At 32.9% G+C, this 20,851-nt stretch overlaps 2 protein-coding genes across 8 annotated transcripts in view; one reads left to right on the top strand and one right to left on the bottom strand.

Annotated features, from left to right (window-relative positions):
• Nucleotides 1-321: 321 nt before the first annotated feature.
• Nucleotides 322-20,851, bottom strand: part of LOC117573142 (synaptotagmin-7) — a 29,064-nt gene continuing 8,534 nt past the window's right edge. Inside the window, exons 1-10 of one of the 5 annotated variants that reach the window (XM_034256079.2) lie at nucleotides 11,138-11,161; nucleotides 9,951-10,113; nucleotides 9,755-9,892; nucleotides 9,428-9,512; nucleotides 8,938-9,240; nucleotides 8,780-8,860; nucleotides 2,154-2,322; nucleotides 1,819-2,031; nucleotides 1,637-1,759; nucleotides 322-1,572 (exon numbers count right to left, since the gene is read on the bottom strand). In XM_034256079.2, coding sequence (XP_034111970.1) covers nucleotides 1,659-1,759; nucleotides 1,819-2,031; nucleotides 2,154-2,322; nucleotides 8,780-8,860; nucleotides 8,938-9,240; nucleotides 9,428-9,512; nucleotides 9,755-9,892; nucleotides 9,951-10,111 — 1,251 coding nt within the window. In that variant the 5' untranslated portion in view covers nucleotides 10,112-10,113; nucleotides 11,138-11,161 and the 3' untranslated portion in view covers nucleotides 322-1,572; nucleotides 1,637-1,658. Of the gene's footprint in view, nucleotides 1,760-1,818; nucleotides 2,032-2,153; nucleotides 2,323-8,682; nucleotides 8,728-8,779; nucleotides 8,861-8,937; nucleotides 9,241-9,427; nucleotides 9,513-9,754; nucleotides 9,893-9,950; nucleotides 10,114-10,666; nucleotides 10,824-11,137; nucleotides 11,175-20,851 lie in introns of those variants that run through there. The other 4 variants (XM_034256078.2, XM_034256080.2, XM_052006316.1 and 1 more) reach the window with 4 other exon arrangements.
• LOC117573141 (uncharacterized) lies at nucleotides 11,975-20,206 on the top strand. Of its 3 annotated transcripts, none has more exons than XM_034256073.2 (9): nucleotides 11,975-12,178; nucleotides 12,403-12,722; nucleotides 13,661-13,816; nucleotides 13,891-14,500; nucleotides 14,565-14,747; nucleotides 14,822-15,148; nucleotides 16,090-16,925; nucleotides 16,984-17,203; nucleotides 19,498-20,206. In XM_034256073.2, the coding sequence occupies exons 2-9, from the start codon at nucleotides 12,642-12,644 to the stop codon at nucleotides 19,554-19,556; spliced, it is 2,472 nt and encodes an 823-aa protein (XP_034111964.1). In that variant the 5' UTR covers nucleotides 11,975-12,178; nucleotides 12,403-12,641; the 3' UTR covers nucleotides 19,557-20,206. The 3 variants fall into 3 exon arrangements, with proteins under 3 accessions (XP_034111964.1, XP_034111965.1, XP_051862275.1); XM_034256074.2 differs by having other exon boundaries at nucleotides 11,975-12,150; XM_052006315.1 differs by having other exon boundaries at nucleotides 11,976-12,178; nucleotides 12,899-13,816.

A 20,851-nucleotide genomic window follows, 5' to 3' on the forward strand; every position in this document is an offset into this window, starting at 1 on the left:
AAAGATATGTTACTTGAATTAATTGCGGTGTTACTAAATGCGAGAGGTTTATAGCCTTGATTGTTCAGGTAAACGTAATTTGCTTGCATTCTTGTTTAATTTTTCATTTACGCCAGATAAAGACCTGGTTGGATTAATGCTTGCACTGGCTAAGAATAACTATATCGTCAGCGGAGCTAGATGTTGTTAGTCGACAGGTAGGATTACTCTGTGCAAAGAGAGCCGACGCTTGTTTTGCTGACACTGCCGTTGGCTCCAAATTTAGTGTTGATTCTTAATAGTTATTTTGTTACGCACTAGAAACTAGAAAAGATGTCAGTATAGGTTAAAAATGATTTATTTGCAGCTATTTAATTATCATAAATTGATTTTTAATATATTTTAACAGGTATATAACAAATATGTAATTTCAAGGTGGGTTGAATTTTCGATTTTTCGTTTTTTAAACTCAGTTTCTCTATCAATTTCAAATCAATTTTTTGTTTAACTCTTAGCTTCAATTGTTTTTTTTATTTAATTTGTTTTCCTTTGTTAAATTGTGTTTATATTTGCACTTGATCTCTCTAGACGCTTGTTCCGGCAATGGTTGGCTAATTTCTTTACAGTTACTAATTATGTTTTTTATTTCAATATTTTATCTCTAATTGTCGTCTCTAATAAAAATATTTATTTGTTTATAACCTATGTTCCTATCCTTTTAAATAGTTATTTTCATTTGTTTAGGCTACGTATAATTGTATATATTTATATTTTAACTTGACTTCAAACATATAGCTGCTTTTTTGTAATAGAAACAACATTTCGCATTTATGTAAGTAATTTGTAACAACATCGTTTTACGAATTAATATTAGAATCTATTATTTAATAACAATTTTCAACACTTCTATTATATACATATATACTCCCGCGATTAATATATTTCATTCCATCGTTAGATACGAAAAAATTTTTTGTTTTCTTTAGTTTTATATAAGGTCTTCGTTAAATATTTAATTTAAACTAATTTATATGGTGTCCTTATATGTAAGCATTACACCTCTCAAATATTTTTCATTAAAACTTTTTTTTTTTGTATTATTAAATTAATGAATGCCCATTGAAATTTAAATACAATTTGTATTAATTTGGCTTTTACCAGTGCGAACAATATTTTTTTTGTATTTTATTTATTTAGTTAAGACTTGTTACAATTAACTGTAAGTACCATTACAAAACTTTGAAATTTAATGCTGTTACTAGTTGTGTTTCAAGCTATTCAAATGCCTTCAGCTCAACTTCAATTTTTTATAATGAAGCAATAAAAATGATAACCACGTCAGATACATTACATCATATTTCGCAACCATAAATTACAATATTACTTTTTTAACGTTTGCGCGAATGCGTGTCATCTTAATCATAGTGCAGCTAGTTTAAGTTATGCTAAACGTATTTTTATAAATGTTTGCGCTTCACTGTCATCACTTTACATCATTTTCACATCTGCCTATAATGTAGCCAAGATCCATTAGGCATATCATACTTAACGTTCGCATACAAAAAAATCGTAGAAACACAGAAAAAACTTGGACTGAAAAATAGGCAGGTTTACTATGTATTGTATGTAAGAGAAATTTTCTTATAATGTTGCATACATTTTTGCAATTCTTAATATAATTATTCTGGTTTTAAACGATGCCACTGAACAATGGTTTGTTTAGGCTTTGAGATCATATCCTGCCAATGTTTTGTTTCCGAAGCTCCTGAACCATTTTTACCTGTGAAGAAGTATAAACTGATGTACATAATTATATTTTTAAAAATAGTGTGTATTTACCAGCTAATAATATTCTGCCGATCAGTTCGTTTCGTCCAATGTTATCAAAATCCATAACCATAACATCTAGAGAACATTCTCGTATTTTCTCCCATGGAACATTAAAACTAAATGATTCATTAAAAACTGGATTTAACGTACATGTAAATATAGGCGTTTTTCTCTTTTCTACACGCTTATCTCCAAATTGTAGCCACACCTTTACGTATGGATCTAAAATATAATAAAATAGGATTTAGGCTTAATGTCGAATTTGTACCCTTGAACACTTTAAAGTATAATAAATTGTAATACCCATTATCCTTGACCATACACCATTATAAGAAAAAATGTACCTGATTTTCCGTTAATGTCCTTGGCCTTTAGGTTTCTTGCTTTTATCAATGTCAATGTTAATATAGAATTTGATGGATGATAACACAGTGAGGACAATAGTTCACCACATTTATCCTTAGCTGGTGGTTTCAAGGCTTTCCAAAATGACTGTTTTCCCGCGAAGTCAACCTAAATCGTAAATAATACAAATTTATTGTTTTTTTCATTGTTGTTATTATTTAAATGAGTGCCCTCATTAATTTAAATTTTCACTGTTTAAATGGCGAGTAACTTTAAAAAAGATTTTAATACAGCTTGGGAGACGATATAGCCATGTTCGTTTTTTAATGTCATATTAGCCCGATTGGATTTCACATACGTGGACAAAACACCCGTACGCGTCATCCAACAACAACTAGAGCTAATGCGTCAAGGGGAAAGACCTCTATTAGAGTATTATGATCAGGTAGAACGAAAACTTACTCTATTAATCAACAAGACCATCACACTGGGGGCCCTGAACCAATGGAAGTTGACCCCTCCATGTCTAAATTCAGGCAGCCAACAAACTTTCGCTCCAATAAACCCTCCGGCTTGAGCGGCCAAAGCCGCCAAAGATTTAACCACACTACCCAAGGCGTGCAGAATGACGACCGAGATGAGGAATATTTGAATAGAGCAGAAAGCGAAATAGTTGAGGTGCAAGACGACTTGCCAGATGACGAGTCTGATGCTGACAACTGACATTTTTCAAAGGGAGGTCCTTGCTACCGTACGTCAAACGAGTACTACCAGGGCGTATTATAGAATTATTTCTAGACACAGGAGCTTCAAAGAATAACGTCAAACCATGACCAGAGCTGAAATACTTCATTCCAGTAAAAAAGCCATTCACAGTGACATCAATTCATGGGTCGACCAGCATCATCCAGAAATGTAAGATAGAAATTTTCAAGGAGAAATCCTTCTTTTTCGTTTTAAACGATCTAACAGAGTTTAATGGCATTATCGGTCTTGATCTTCTAAAGAAGATTAATGCAAATATTGACCTTGCCAACAACGTAAATGGCACAGAACCAATCGAATTCGTAAAATGCAGAAATGCCAATTTTATTCAGATCGATTGTACAAAGGTGTCGCTTGCAGTGAAAGATGACTTTAACAAAATTATATAAAAAGTATCAAAAGCCCTTTCAGAACCTAACGAGGTACTTCCATATAATATTAACACAATAGCCAAATGAACAAATGTAATCAAAATTATACCGACATCCAATGGGTGTAGCAGAACTCCGTTAATCAAGAAGTCAAACAATTACTTAGAGATGACATAATAAGAACATCTACTACATATAAGTCACAATACAACAGCCCCATTTGGGTTGTTGACAAGAAAGGAACTGACGAACTATCGGAAGCTAAACAGCGTGACGATAGACGACAAACACCCAATCCCATCCATTTCGACAATACTGTCAAACATGGGAGAGGCTCAATTCTTTACAACGCTAGATCTTAAATCAGGATTCCACCAGATTACGTTGGCGGAAAAGGACCGCCAAAAAGGCAATCTATCTTAAGAGAGCTCATTGGGAAAATAGATTAAGTCTATGTAGATGATGTAATGATATTTTCATAGACAAAAGAAGAGCATATTAAACACATCGAATGCGTATTGTGGTACCTATATAATGCTGGAATGAGAGTCTCGCAGGAAAAATACAAGTTCTTTCGGAAAAGCGTAGAATACCTAGGGTTTGTGGTTGCTAGAGGTGGTATCAAGAAAGCACCAGAAAAGTTGAAGCTATAACAAAGTTTCAGACTTCTACCACTCCACTATGGTCCCAAATCCCGATTTGGTGGCATAAAATCGAATATTGCATCTATCGAGCTGAAACTTGGCATATTTCATTAATAGACCACTCTAAATATTTAAGCAAACTTTCAAGTAAGTTTGACCACGCCTACTTCAATGCCCATATAGACATCATGACGTATACGTGATATTTGAGAGTGCACTCTCTTCAGCTTGCGATAATTTTTGGGACTTACTACCGATACTTCATAAAGGCCTTTTCTACTATCGTCAGACCATTTACGGACATGTTGAAAGCGTTTGAAAAGCTAAAAGAAATTCTGTAATCGGAAGACGTAATTACCCGGACTTTAAAAAACTATTTGACTTGATAACAGATGCCTCTGCTTTCGGACTTGGTGCTGTATTATCCCAGGCAGGGCGTCCCATAACAATGATATCTAGGACACTGAGGGGCAATGAAGGCAGTTTTGCGGGAACTTCTTGCCATCGTGTGGTTATTAAAGACGCTCCGCAATTATTTATACGGAGTTCGCAATTTGAATATCCATACAGACCATCAACCCTTGACCTTTGCAGTTTCTGACCCTGAAATCCAAATACCAAGTTAAAACGCTGGAACGCTTTTGTTGACGAACACAACGCCAACATAATTTACAAACCCGGCAAAGAAAATAGCGTAGCTGACGCGCTATCCCGACAGCCCATAAATACTTTGCAGAGTGATGTAGGGTCTGATCAAGCCACAATTCACACAATCGAAACTACGGAGAAACCTTTTAACTGTTTCCATAACCTGATTGTGAATGAAGAGGCGCAAGTACCATCGATGAAAACTCACATAATCTTTAAAACAAAGCAAAGGTACATTGTCCACTTTTCGAACAAAGATTGACTATTAGACACACTTCAAGACTTAGTAAACTTAGAACTTCCTATATTACCAATTGTCTAGCATAGGCTTGTGGAGTTATACCCCTCAACGACATTTAGATATGCTAAACATAGGGTCAACGACATATCGGACAAGACCGAGCAAAGGGAAATAGTAACGGCAGAACATAATAGGGACCACAGGGCCGCTCAGGATAACATTAAACAGATACTGCAGGATTACTTTTTTCAAAAATGGGTAGACGAGCCCAAGAAATCGCGGCAAACTGCACGATTTCCTCGAAGGCTAAATACAACCGTCACGCTAAGAAACGCATGTTAGGCGAAACACCAATACCCTCATGTGTGGGAGACGCTCTGCATGTGGATATTTTTTCCTCAGATGGAAAATTTTTTCTGACATGCATTGATAAATTCTCTAAATTCGCTTCAATCTACCCAATAAACTCCAGAGCTATTGCGGATATTACAGGCCCAATATTACAACTGGTAAATTTATTCCCAAAGACAAAAGTAATCTATTGTAATAACGAGAGATCATTAAACTCATATACGATTGTCACCATGTTGTCAAATAATTTCAACATTAGAATCGAAAATGCATCCCCCTTGCATAGTACCTCCAATGGTCAAGTAGAACGGTTTCATAGTACATTGTTGGAAAAGCACGCTGCATGAAGCTAGACAAAATGATTGATCAAACAATCGATCTAATCTTGCTATCTACAATTGAGTACAACAGAACCATACACTCGGTCACAAATAATCGACCTATAGATCTATCAGCATCGGCAGAGATCGATTCAGGTGTAAAAAAAGAATAGAAAACGCTCAGATGAGCGTGACACTCGAGCGGGAAAATGCAAATAGACAGGACAAGGTATCAGATCGGCGATAAGGTCTTAGTTAAGAAAAACAGGAGACTGGGGAATAAACTCACCATTATACAATGAAGCGACAATTGAAGCCGACTTCGGGCGACGGATACTTCTACTATGGACCTTTATTGCATTGACGGAATCAGGAATATCTATGGCAGACTACTCTAATGCTAATTACATATCGATAGTAGATGGGGACGTAGTAATTTGGGACGAGTACAGATACCTCGGACATTCGACGAACTTGACTTCATACGATGTATTTGTAGGAGAGATAGAGAAACAATTGACCTAAGTGGAACAAATACATCTAAGACAAATAATAACTAAAGACTTAAAACACATTAGGATGTTAATGGAGTCACTAAGGGTTCACCATAGACATGCGAGAAGCATTAACATTATCAGAATGGTTTTAAAGGTGATTGCAGGCAATCCAGATTTTGATGATTGGGAACAAGTTAAGCTTAGGCAAGATGAACTAATAGAAGCTGAACACAGTCAAATAGAAATAAATTCTAAGCTTCAAGTAAAAATAAATGAGCTCATGAAATCTTTACGAGAACTATTGTAGTGGTCGCTTGAGCCGCACTCATTTCGTGGATGGGCCTAAAAGTAAGCAAAGTTTTTTTTGCCTAGGAAGAAACAAAAAGTGCAAGCGCCACAGCTCTGGTGTGGTATTAAAAACGTAGTTAATTTAATATACATATGTATGTTATGTATTTATCAAAGTTATGTTTATATATGTTAAAAATACAATTTTTGTCAATTAAATGTTAAATGTAGAAAATTGTTCAGTGTTAGTATAAACTTTTAGGATATTTGTATTTTGTAAGCTATAAATTTGTTAGCGCCATTTGTGTGTGGGGCTTTTCAACATCGCTTACAGATTGTTAGCGATCTTAAAGGCAGTGAATGTCAAAGAATGGGAAGTTAAGAATGTATCAAAGTTCAATGTCCTATTGACAAGCCATCTTTTTTTTTATTCGTGATGAGGTTCTCGCAAGACACTGGTTAATTTTGTCTGGGTGATTCGCGCAAAAGAGAAAAAAATATGTATATATTGAAAAATAAAGTGCGACGATCGCCAAATAACAGACAATAGATAAATAGTCAAATAAAAAGTGCATAGTGCGGGAAATATTTTTGTGCAACTCGATTCCGTCCAGCAGCCAACATTGAGTATCGTATCGTCACCCGGCAGCAAACAAAAAGCTTGTGGGAAAGCTTTGAAAGTGTTGAACGCTTTTGCACGACCCCTTCGAAAGCTTCAGCGGATCATCTAATAGTCTTCAGCTGCAAGCGAGAGGCCAATTTCGGCGATCTGGCAGAAATTAAGAGGAGTGATTTGCAGCGATACTGCGCCGCCGCCACCTCAAATTTTACTGGGAGTTGTCTCCGAGAGGGATAACAAGGAGAACACCAGCATTACCACGGATGTTGTATTTGTGCAATTGACGGTACATGAATATATGTTAGCTGAAAACTGTGTTGTGAATTTGCATATGTATACATGGTATATTAAACTATGTAACAAATGCAAATAAACTTCAATACTCATTATAAGTTTGACCTCCATATATTTTGTCCGTAAGCTGTGAGTTTTTGGTACATATTATCTCTTATATTAATCGAAACAGAGTTTTTTTTTTGTATTGTATCTGTTAAGTGCAAAATTTATGGTCCGATATTAGTTTTTGTTTTTGCTGACAGATTAATTCTGCTAAAAAAATTAGAGTTTACCCTGTTCAAAAGAACAATGGCTTACTATATTTCGAACGTGGTGATGTAGTATCAGACTGTAACAGAGAATTCATCGCTGTCGACACCTGTGGCGAAATTGTGAGGACTGCGTTCTGCAGGAAGCATCGAGGAAATACGTGCGCTCAACCACGGCACACTGCTCCGCTCGACCTGACTACCTGGAGTCAGTGGAAAAAATTGACGATGGATTAATTGTTATCAACGAAGCCACCGCCGATATAACCGGAAGTGCCGTACCAACTCAAACGGTATCAGGCACCATTCTTGTGGCATTCGATAATGAGGTGTTCATTAATAGAACCCGCTTCGTTAACAGACGTGGCGAGCTGAAAAAGAAACCTTCAGTGTCTGCTGTCTCAAGCGTTAACATTACGGAGTTCAAGAACGAACTGAGCCTATCGCTTCTCCACCAGCTAGGCGTTGATAACCTTCGCTACATCGGAGGGTTGAGAGAGAAGGTCGTCTCAAGACCTATCATAAGTGGTGTTGTTACACAGGTTTTGATTACAACCGGGCTGGTCATCATCTCTATCTGGCGCAAGAGGTCTAAGTTGAGGAAACGAGCTAACAGACTCACATCCCTATCAGAACAACTTGAACGAACCAGATAAGCAAGGGAGGAGTTAACCTAAGTACAAAACAAAAAAGCTGTAAAACAGAATTCTGTTAAAGCTCCAAGTCAAATATGAGAGATATCAAAGCTGAAGTTTCACAAACTTATTTCCATTCACCTACCCTCATTTCACACGTAATATGCCCACTGGAACAATAGTTCGATTTTCTAATGACCGATATATCTATGGATCGACAGATGTTCTACAGAAAAGAATCTGCATAACTATGAGCAATTTGAAAATAAACTTCAATTCAAATGTGAATATTTGTATGCAAGCAGTTATTGGAGCATCATATTAAAAACCTCAGTGGAACGATAAATTAATAATGAAGGGAAGGAAAAAGCTATACATTCATAACATGATTGAGCAGATCTTTAAAACAATATGAAGTTTATTTTATAATTTTGCCACAACTACTTCAGCGTATAAAAATCTTAACAAGCTTTTTTTTGGCTTTCGGGATTTTTGGAATACACAATAATAACTAGAATTGTTTTGATTCCTTGTGCTTGAGATCAAATAAGGAAACTTATTATTATCATATTATTATTATTCAACAAATAATTTTATATGGCAAAAGACGACCTCAACTCTAGGGTCTTAATTCTTTTGATTGAAAATACTTGAATGGGAAAAAGTGAATTACTAATTAAATGTATGCCATATTATCATACCTGGCAGAGTGGTAAAAATACCTCCCCAATTGAATCGTCCCTCGAAAAACGATCATAATCGAAGACATGTAAATGAAGTACCTATAATAAATACAAATTTGTTTAGTATTTAGCCATTAAAAAAAAAAATAAAAAAAAAGTTAATTACACACACTTACACGACTTTGAAGCTTTTGTATTGGAAAGCCCTCAAAGTAGAAAGTTTCATTCCATCGAGGATTCAGTGTTCTTCGTTTAATTTTTGTTTCCAAACGATGCTTTTTGTCTGGGAGCAATGTCACTCGTGCGTATGGATCTGAGGTACCACTTAAATCTTTTGCTGGAAGTTCTTTTCCTTGCAAGACCTTCAATATTAAGGTTGTATTTTGAAAATCATATTCCAACGAAAAATGTATTTGTCCAACATTCTCACTTGGGTCTGTGCTATCAAGGTACATATCGGTCATAGAGATACTTTTATTCTATAGTAAAAAGATAAACAAAAATTTTATTGAATGAGCTACTATAATTGTTAGTTGTAACCACTTTTAAAAATGAATAAAACAAAATAATAAATTAATGTGTATAAATACCAATTTGAATGTTTGCACAATAAAAAGTTTGAAGAAATATGTTCGTGCATATTGAAGAATTATTTTTCATACTTACAGCAGAATCTTTTGATGTACCGTCATTTGTAGCTGGTCCTGTGCTTGTGTTTAATGCTTTTGCTGGTGTTGTTATTGAGCTGCCCCTAAAATTTTTAATTTTTTTTTTCAAATAAATTTATTAATACAAAGATTTTAAAAAATCAGTTATCAATCGATTGGAAGAACTCAAAACTTCACAAAACTGTTATAGTGTTTTGATTACGTCATTATTTTGTAGAACCTCCATTTTTCAATATTTATGATTCTTTAATTCATACAAAAAATATATTTTTCTCCTAGAAAGTTCAAAAGTAATACCAATTATACTTTAGTAAAAGTGACCTACCCAATGAGAGGTGTTCTAAGATTTAAAAAGCCGTTCAATTTTCGATTAATGTTATTTTGAAGTGGAGTTGTTGTTTGTACGATCGGGATTGGCGGCTTGCTAGGAGGATTGTTAGAGTCCACAATATCTTGTGTTGCCCTAGAGTAAAATAAATTAAATTTAAGATTATATTGTTATTTGCAAAAATTGTATTCACCTCAAGCTATAACTACTGGATTCCTCATCTTCATTTGGTTCTATAAACTGTAACTGGGATCTTTTATGCCTCCACCATAGGTATCCGCCGGCTAAAAATAGGGCTATAGCGATAATTAGGCCCAGTATAGCTAGGCAAGCTATTAGTATTAAGCTCGCCATTTCTGAAAATGTATTGTTACATATTACGTAGTGACTCTTCTTGATTGTGCTTGATAGTAATATCGACGATTTATGTCAGGTTAAAATTCTTAGTGAAATCTCAAAATTATCTTTAACTGTGCAGGATACACATATTTATATAACATAAGTTTATAAGCGAATAAAATAAAAAACTCAATATCAATGGGCAAAATGTAGATAAATGGTGAAAATGCTTAATGCTGCTATTAACATTGTGCGGGTTTTTTCATTTATATTATGTTATTTACATATATGTAATATATCTATGTATATCAATGATGATGGTAATATTATTTTCTTGCATAAGGTTTTTCTTTTTCAGATATGTGCATATATAGAATTGTACATATGTTAATAATTGAAACTATTACATAGTAATTTTGTTTAAGTCATCACTCAATTCAATTCAAGATATACATGTAAATTTTTATTCAATATAAAAACAGTGTGTTTATTCATACTTTTTTTAATTCTATCCACTTTTTAGTATTGATAAGTTTGTTTATAACAGTTAATTGAGCTATGTTATTTTACCTTCTTAAAATGTTCATAAAAGTACTCCTTTTGATTAAATGGAATTAAAAACAATTTATTGACATTAGCTCATGAGTTTTTGTGGGCATAAATCTGGAGAAAATTATGTATATTCAAGTAGTTTTACACCGTAATAAAAGCTTTGCTTTTATTTTAAAATTTTAAAATTTTTCTATTTTTTCATATTACTATTCACTTTGATGATTTATTTATTTATGTATAAGTTAAGGTATCTAAACAGCAGGGATGAAAATGAGAGTAACCGAATTCTAATGTACAACAACCCGAATACAGAAAGCTTATTACATAGCGACACCTTATTAAACACCATGATACACACAATTATAATATGTTCAGGATTACAGTTCTATTTTATATTGCTATTAGCATATTGACAAATAATATAATATTAGATTGCATTCCTCTTCTCAATTAATCTTTATGTTATTTTATTGATTAAACTACGTTTACCTCTCGGTTTACACAAAAAAAAAAATTGGAAAGTCCACTCGGCTTCTTTCGTTGAAAGAGCTTTGTATATGTACATATGTATGCATTTACATATGTTTGTCCTTAATAAAACTTTTTAAAACCACCGTTTCTCTTCAAAGCTCATTATTTTGCGCATGTCAAATGGAAAATTTATAAATGTTACTACGACTCTTTTTATAATAGGATATTTAGGATATATGTTATATTTATTTATAAACAGTTTACATATGTACATATATATATCATTGTCATTGTTATATGTACATAAATTATCCATTCAGGAATATTGATAATCAATTTTGCGACTCTGTCGTTTTAAGTCTCTAAGGTCTTGGATCTTCTGTCTGTTACTTGAGTTTACTTAAAATTATATTACCCTTTTCGACGATTAGAGGGTATACAGATAGAGAGTGAAACCCCCACAAATTTGTGTGCTTTCTAGCTTTCTTTTTTGTCTTCTCTTTGCTATTTAGTGTCATGCGCACTTTGCATTTTAATGTGTGCGCATTTCATTTCACCAGTAGCGAAGTATACTCGCGGCTGTGGTGCAGCATATCCCATCAGAATATAGAATATTCCATTTATAGTAGCATATGGTTTCTAAACAGAAATATTTCACCTACCTACCGACGTATATATCTTTCTCTTTGTAAACAAAGAAAAATAGAGAACGGTGAGAGCGATATCGAAAAGAGAGAATTATATACATATTAACTCATACATACTTCTGTGTATGTATGTGCATACATGTGTGCATACATATGTATACGTGACTAAAGGCTCCTGCAGTAGGAATGCTATTATAGATTTAGTCAAAAGCCATCAGTTTTGAAAGTCGTGCCTACTCAGTCACTTTCTGATTGTCTTGGGTGTATGAATTTAATGAATGCTGCCATATTAATTTGAGTCCTCTTGTTCTATAAATGGGCCAGCCAACAGTGATATTCTGCAGAATAACTACATGACTGAGATGAATCGAATAAACACATGCCGTAATCAATTCTGTTATTATTTACTTACGTACGAACTATGCTAGTTATTGTGTAATAATTGTGTAATACTCTAAAACATTAATTTACAATGATTGAAAGTAGCTACAAAATTAGACTGCTTTTATATATTATATTATATTATATTATATTATATTATATTATATTATATTATATTATATTATATTATATTATATTATATTATAACATAAGTAAATAATAAATATGAAAAACTAATTGTTTCGTTGATTTCAGCGTCACCGACACTAATTTTGGTTTCCGAGTACTCCAGGTCAAGTTTGCCTGTTATAATTTCAAAATTATAAAAAACTATAATAATTTAGACTTTGATATATTCTGTTGTCTCGAAGATATATTGACACATTTCATGATTACGTATACGCGATGCTGGTATGGGTTTATAATATGTCTTTCAAAAAATAATCATCCAAATATATTAAAAGAAATTCAATGAGCATTCTATTGCGCAAGGTATGTTTATACCAGATGCACTAAGAAGCTGTATGATCGAGACGGACGTATCCTCATATTTACAAACATCTTCAACAGGACAGGTAAGATTTATATATTCCATTATATACTATATAAACGGATGTTTTACTATATATAACGTGATAATAATAGCAAAACCAAAGATAAATGACCAGATTTTTAGATCCCATATGGATCTAGGAATTTTGTCAAAATTTATTTTATTAATTGCAACTTCAAATCATAATTCATTTACTAGGTGTAAAATTGCTCTGGAAATACATATAGGAAAAGAAACGCTATGCTATCGAATACTATTTTTCAACATTACTAAATAATAATTTAAATGTAATTAAAATTTTTAAATACATTCTTCCATACTTGAAGGCATATCCTCAATTTTTGATGTCTTTATGTTACAACGGATTTTTTATGTAAATGTATTTGACTTTGTTGTTTATATATTGGCATATAAATAAATGTTAAGTGTATGCATCGTGGCATCCTTCTATTTTAATTATATTTTTATTTCGTATACCTAAATGTCTATTAGCATTATATTTGTGAAAATGCATATATTTTATCTTCCTGTGTGTTATTCTTACATAAAAACAACCTATTTCTATAAATACTCAAAGACCAGACCAGCCCAAAAACGTAAATAAAAACTTTAAGTAAATTCACTATGCTTTTAGCATGTGTATAGTTAATCAATATTATATGAGGAAATCACAAAAAAATATGAAAATGCTTTTGTTGTCCAACAAATTTAGACTTTTTTATTTAGCTCATAAAAATCATATTTTGGCAGGTAGCAGTACTTAGTCAAAACTAATTTTAATTTGGTAATTTGCCTCAAAAACAATATTCTTACCATAACTTGAATATCGTGACAAATCAAGCTTCTTTACATAGGGACCAAATAAAAAAAAAAAAAAAAAAAATGACAGATTTTTACATTCCCCTCTTTTTTAAATGCATGTGTGTCAATGATTTATGTGTATCTTTTTTGTGTACTTAGGATGAATTTCACCCCTTTATTGAGGCATTATTACCATACGTCAAATCATTCTCGTACTCTTGGTTTAACTTGCAAGCTGCTAAGCGAAAGTATTATAAAAAACATGAAAAGCGAATGTCATTAGAAGAAGAAAGGCATTGTAAGGATGAGTTACAGGTAATTGTTGATATTATGATGTTATATTCAATTCAATTGAAACGCAAAATTAATAATATGTATTATTTTTACAGAATGAAAAAATTGAAGTAAAACAGAAATGGGCTTCTCGACTTTTAGGCAAACTGAGAAAGGATATAACACAAGAAAGTCGTGAGGATTTTGTTCAATCAATTATCGGCAAACGAAAATCGATTTGTGTTCTCTCGAATCCCGATCAAAAAGGCAAAATGCGGCGTATCGATTGCTTGAGACAAGCTGATAAAGTCTGGCGACTTGATCTTGTTATGGTAATACTTTTTAAAGCTATACCATTGGAGAGTACTGATGGAGAACGATTAGAAAAAAATCCAGAATGTCTTCATCCTGGCCTTTGTGTAAATCCTTACCACATAAACGTGTCTGTGAGAGAATTAGATTTATATTTGGCTAATTTTATCAATACGCATAACTCATCGGCAATAACAGCTAGATCGCCACACATTACGAATTTTAATCAGAATCAGAATCGAAGCAACAATAGCAATTCACTAATTTCTGATAGAGAGGATGAGAATGGGGAAGATACAGAATCAAAAACTAGAGGAGGATTACGACATAATCCATACAATGGAGTTGTGTGCAATGATATTATTCTAGCAACTGGAGTATTTTCATCTCAAGAGCTGTGGAAATTATCTAAAGGTATATTTAAACTGGTTATTATGAAAGTAATATGAATTGTAATTCATAAATTAATTATTTTCAGACTCAATATTAGATGAAATCAGTAACAACAATTTGCACACCAATATTATCAAAAGGGAAAATATAGCAGCGGCTTTTGACTGCAATACATATCAACTTACTCCAAATTCCCCAATAGCCAGTTCTCAGAGCCAAGTTCAGGCTAATTCCGCCACCACAACCGCAATTCCAGGGGCTTACAGCAGTTAGTATTAATGAGACATTTCCATTTTTAGTTGTTGTCTAAATGTTTAATGTTAATTAAATATTTTTTTCTAGTTGACTTTGTCGATCAAAATCATAGAAATGTGCATTTGTCGCAGTCGCCTTTGTTGCGGTCTGATGCACCTAATGGAGGATCCACTGATGTAATCAATAAGATCAATCACGCTGCGTCACCCCCAGTTATTTCTCGATCTAGCTCAGCTACGGATAACTATACAACGGGAAGCTTCTCTGTAATACTTCGATCGGCTGACAGCATTAATTCCATTGCTGATCCAGCTACTGTTACAGCTGATTCTGCCGCTATTTCGGTGCATCGATACACACCTGTGAATAAACCTCCAAATGCAGCCGTGAATTCACAAATTCGAACACCAGAAGGTAAAATCCCAGTACATACATATATACATATTTATCGAATAGCAAACAAGTGTTATGAAAAGATATAGCATGTAGATGGATACTTAGTATTTTAAAAAAAAGAATAGGCCATCGAATACTATATTGTGACGCAACACATGTTTCATAATTATAACTTTTGCACTAAAATAAATATGCATCTAAGAAACAAGTAGACAAGTATGTACTATATCACACAAGTTAGGCATTAACTAATATTGGGCAGTGTCAACATCCAAGAGGATGTAGCCATGACTGTTTTTCCGTCGGTATGCAAAAAAAAAAAAACAAACTTTGGTGAAATGTATGTCTACGTCTATGTTAGACGCGGATCAAGATTGCTTTAATATATGGTCTAAGCCTTCGGTATATTTTATTATTTTAGGTAGATTTTTGGTAAATTTGTAGAATATGATTTTATTGAAAATAGGTAGCGGGTATCTAACGGTCAAGCACAACCGACTAGCTTTTTATACCCGCTACCCATAGGGTAGAACGGTATTATAAATTTGTGCCGGCAGGAAATGTATGTAACAGGTAGAACGAGGCATCTCCGACCCTATAAATTATATATATTCTTGATCATCGTCAACAGCCGAGACGATCTAGCCATGTCCGTCTGTCCGTATGAAACACTGGATCTCAGAGACTATAAGAGATAGAGCTATAATTTTTTCGACAGCATTTGTTATGTTTGCACGCAGATCAAGTTTGTTTCAAAATATATTGCTTTTATTCAAAAGGGGTAGGGAGTATCTCACAGTCGAGTACACTCGACTGTAGCTTTCTTACTTGTTTTACGTTTTTTTGTATTGTTTGATATAGGTAATCGTGTAATTTGTTTTGATTTTGTTAAAATAGTGGACATTTGTGTGATTTTGTCGAATATATAATAAATATACTATATTCGTTATTAATTACAGTGAATACAGCAATTTTGCATCATAACTGCACAGCACTGATTGCCAGCTCTGTTAGCCCAGTGAATACCCTATATTATCCACAACATAGCAGCCCTCGGGTGTTGGCTCCCACACATACATCAAGTTTGGATCAGGAGCAGGGTCAATCTCAGTCCCAATCGCAGCAGCAACATGGTGAAAAGTTCTCAACTGAAGTTCATGATATTTCTGATTTTGTAACATACGTTTGTCAAGAAAGTGGACATGCATCAAGTATTCAATCGACATCTGGTTCAGTAGAGGCTTTTTCGCATGCTCACTCCCACTCGCATCAACTAGCTGCTCATTCCCCTCACTATCAAATTCATCAACAGCTGAGAAGCTCTAAATTGACTGGCGTTGGCGTTGGCGTTCAATCACCTCATTATCACAGTGCAATGCTGCCTCCGATGTTGCCTCCGATGGCACGGCCAGTGGCCATCATACGAACTAGTGGGGATTTAGCAACGTTACAATCACCTCCATCGTCATCCAGCTTAGGATTAACTAATGGTTGTGACCTACCAGCCAAAGGAAATCTAATCGATCAGGATAGAAGAAATGTGAGTGCAATGGAGAGCAATAATCATAGTCCAAATAACGCTGATGTGGATCCAAATGCTGCTGATTGCACAACCCTTGTTACACGAGCATCGCCCCAGCCTCAATCTCCTGCAAGTCCTCATGTGTCTACAGAAGTGACACGATGTAAAATGCATCCAATTGCATCAAACTCACTAACTCGAATGGCAACGCAAATGTATCCGTCAACGAACAGTCGGGATTACTTTAATCATTTTCATAGTCAATCAACTTCGGTAATTTATTTTGTTAAATCTTAAGAGTTTAAAGGTGATGTGTTAATCTTATCTACAGCTACTGGGTTATGCTGGATCAATTTCAACAATGTCAGGTGTTATAAGTCCAACTAATTTGAGTCTATACTCAACACCGGCAATGACTGTGACTTCTGCACACCGTCCAAATGGAAGACCGCGCTGGAACACTACACTAACTGAAGATGATTTCAATATTATTTCCCACTCCGTGGTCAATACAAATGCAGAAAATGCTCAGGTTATATTAATGGATGATTGTAAGTACATATGTATGTGCATGAATATACATATACAATATATATGTGTTGCACGTGTATATGGTAAAATTTGTATTAACGATCAGGCAGACTGTCAAAATTGCTAAATTTCTGAAAATGACTATTCCCTTTTCCTGCGCTATCAAGCAACTTATCTAAAAATAAAGGACAACCTCGATGGTAGTGTTCCGATGTTTTGTTATATACGCACGTATGTATATTGTGTGTGATATGTTTCTGGCTTAAAATCAAAAAGAAGAGTCAATTTAAACAAATTTTTGTCTCAAGGCTTGCCCCTGAAACGACATCTGATGATGTTCGGGCTTATATTAAGTCCAAATCTCAAGCCAGTGTAAAGGTGGACAAATTTAATTTCTCGTACGAACGAGAGATTTCATCTTTTAAAATAAGTGTTCTCGCTTAACAATTTAGCATGATGTGCAGTAAAGAGATTTGGCCGGAACACCTATTAGTCAAAGAATTTGTTGCTAAAAAGAAAAATCGGTCTCCGGTTTCTCTTCCTAATAGTAGCAAGAATTCTACTTCAAAGCCGTCGTCTATGTCTGTCAGTTCAAAAAACTAACATCCTCTTTACTTGGCTATCAGAATGTAAGAGGCATTTGCAGTAAACGTACTGACCTGTATTTAAATAGTATATCTTTCATTGTCATTGCGTTTACTGAAACATGGTTGAAGAATGACATTCTTGATACGGAAATTTTATCTAGTAGATTTTTCTTATACAGACGTGACCGCAAGGTACGTCGTGATGGTGGGGTTTTAATTGCAGTAGATGCTCAATTTGCTTCAAAATTGATTGATCACACTTCTAATATTGAGCTAGTTGCTGTAAAATTATCCTATGGTAGTTTTAATATTTTTATTTCTTGCTCGTATATCCCCCTGCTTCAGATAATGCTTAGGTTTTAGCTCGCAAAAAAAAAAAAAAAAAAAAAAAAAAAAACTATTATCATTGATCAGATATGACTAGGCCAATGGGTAATAGTTGCCTAACTAACCATTACGATCAAATATGACTATAGAATCTAGACCTGGACAACAACTAATTTAACTAATTTAATTTAAAAACATTAAAAATCAGGGATACAATTTATTTTAATTTTTACTTTTACTTGGTTGCGCAGTAGCAATGCTTTGCATTTACACGCATACCAATGTGCGCGAGACTTTGCACAACAAGTAAAAAAGATATTTTGTTAATTCTAAAAATATACCCAATAATTCAATAAAAAATAAATAAAATATTCCGAAGGTTATATTTAATATGCTTAATTCCATGACGGCATTTGTCCCGTGCGAGACTCTTTACAGTGAAAATCACATAAAATGAAACGATTTAAAAAAAAAAAATGTTATTCTTAAAGCTTTAGGAACCTGTTCTGTTTTACGATAACATATATATAATTTTTTTGATTATTATTTTTTGCAATTATCAGAACAGAAAACAAAACAGAAAGTAAATTCCAAAACCATTCTTAGCTCTAATTAAAGTACTTATATAGAGCTATAAAAATAACATTTTCTTCTTCTTCTTAAAATTGTTTCAGTTTATGTTATTTTCAACGTAAAGTGTTTCGCATGGGACAAGTTCCGTCATGGAATTACCCATATGTCAATATAGTACTACCACTAACCATATAATACATATGTAGGTACTCCACGTCTTGAAGATAAATGAGTTCAATTTAAACAGCATGGTTGCAACCTCTGATAAGCCGAGCGTTGTGATTGAATATGTTGATATTACCAACTATTAGCACCACTGACAATCTAGTATATTTTACACTCTATTTTATATTTGAAATGCCACTATATCAATATACTGAAAACACTGCACTTGGCATATTTCAGTATTTTTGCGGTATATTAATTAATAATAATATAATTATCCTATTATTTTCAAGATGGGTAGCGGACATCTCACGAGCACACTAGACAGTTACTGCACACTTCTTATTTATTATTATTGCAATGTTGGTTTTCTTTTTTAAAAATGGCGTTGAAGAAATGAAAAAAATGTATGCAGTTAAAGCACAACCTTAATAAAAATAAAGGGAGAAAGCTACTGGCAAGTTACCATTACCAGCTATCAAATTTATAAACCAAAAGAATACTATAATTTAACATAAACTGGAAGTTGGTTTGAATTTATACCATGCCCACCATAACAACTCTAGCTACAAGCTGCTGGCTAGTATATAAATACATTATATAAAGAAAACTAAACTAAATAAGTAAATGTAGCGTATATTACAATACTATGTTTCTTTCAGCCACAGGACGTTTTTCCGATGACTACTCAGCGAATCCGAATCGTGATTTTGTATCATGAATCAATAGGGATATAATAATATAATGTGGAAAAGGTTTGGGTTTCCATTTATTGTATACTGATAACATTGCGAATTCAGCTTATTTAATAAGAATATTGTATAAGTTTGCATAGTTTCCAAATCGCTTTACGGAATTATAACTCCGCACAGTCGTGAGTAATTTTGTGTTCCCTTGCTTTTTTGTTCTATAGATGTATTTTCCATAAGAATATCTGATAGTGCAAATACTTAGAATTGTAAATATGGGTTGTATAATTTATCATTGGTCAGATAATATGCATACCCATAAGATCTTAATATATTTCTTTATCTTAAGTATCTAAAGTAAATGTGTATATTTATAAACATGTCATCCATGTTTGTATATTTCCACATTTTCATTTTATTCAGTACCGAATTAAATTCATATAATGAATGAATTCATGTAATATATGACTGATAGGGCCTAACTCATAACAAATATATTCTAAAATTTTAAATTTAATTTTATTTTAACTGTAACATACGTTGGACTTAGATTTTCCCATTTAAATGGGATTTCAATTGAGTTAGTTTTGAGGTTATCTAAAATACGATCCTCTTCATTGACAAAACTAGTTTCTTATAAATACATAATTAAATATTTACAGACAATAGTCATATTACAATAATATGAAATGATAAAATATATATTTAAATATATATATATATATATATATATATATATATATATATATATATATATATATATAATAATATAATATAGAACTGTGAGAACTAAAATGAAGTAACTTTAAAGACTTATAAGATTATAATTATGTATGTAGATGGGGAAAACTTTTATTCAATTGTGACAATACTGAAAGTCCCAAATGTGACAAATATGCATTGATTAATTTCTATATGTATATACATATATATGATTAGAATATTGTTAAAAAAATATTTGAAGTGATTTTATGATCAACAGTGGTTAATTGATTGAACTCATTACAAATATTAGATTTTCTAATTCAAAAAAGTATTTTTCATAGATAAAATTAAAACAAAACTTAAATTAATCGACTCATATTGTGTAAATATGTCATATACACTTGGACATACGTATGTAGTATGTAATTATTGCTGAGTTCAAGCTACTTAACTTACGAATGGATGTTTTTCAGTTTTGGCGAGTCTTCCAATTAAATAAATATAAATATATATATATATAATATAAAATATAAATATGAAATATAAATATATATATATATATATATATATATATATATATATATATATATATATATATATATATATAGTAGTATTTAATAAT

The sequence above is a fragment of the Drosophila albomicans genome, chromosome 4 (assembly GCF_009650485.2).
Source record: "Drosophila albomicans strain 15112-1751.03 chromosome 4, ASM965048v2, whole genome shotgun sequence".
Lineage (NCBI taxonomy): Eukaryota > Metazoa > Arthropoda > Insecta > Diptera > Drosophilidae > Drosophila > Drosophila albomicans.

Bases quoted from the DNA above. Each gene is read 5' to 3' on its own strand.
- LOC117573141 (XM_034256073.2), top strand. From the start codon at position 12,642: ATGTTTATACCAGATGCACTAAGAAGCTGTATGATCGAGACGGACGTA. The intron at 14,501-14,564 runs GTATATTTAAAC...AATTATTTTCAG, and splicing joins GCTGTGGAAATTATCTAAAG to ACTCAATATTAGATGAAATC. The intron at 14,748-14,821 runs GTTAGTATTAAT...ATTTTTTTCTAG, and splicing joins AATTCCAGGGGCTTACAGCA to TTGACTTTGTCGATCAAAAT.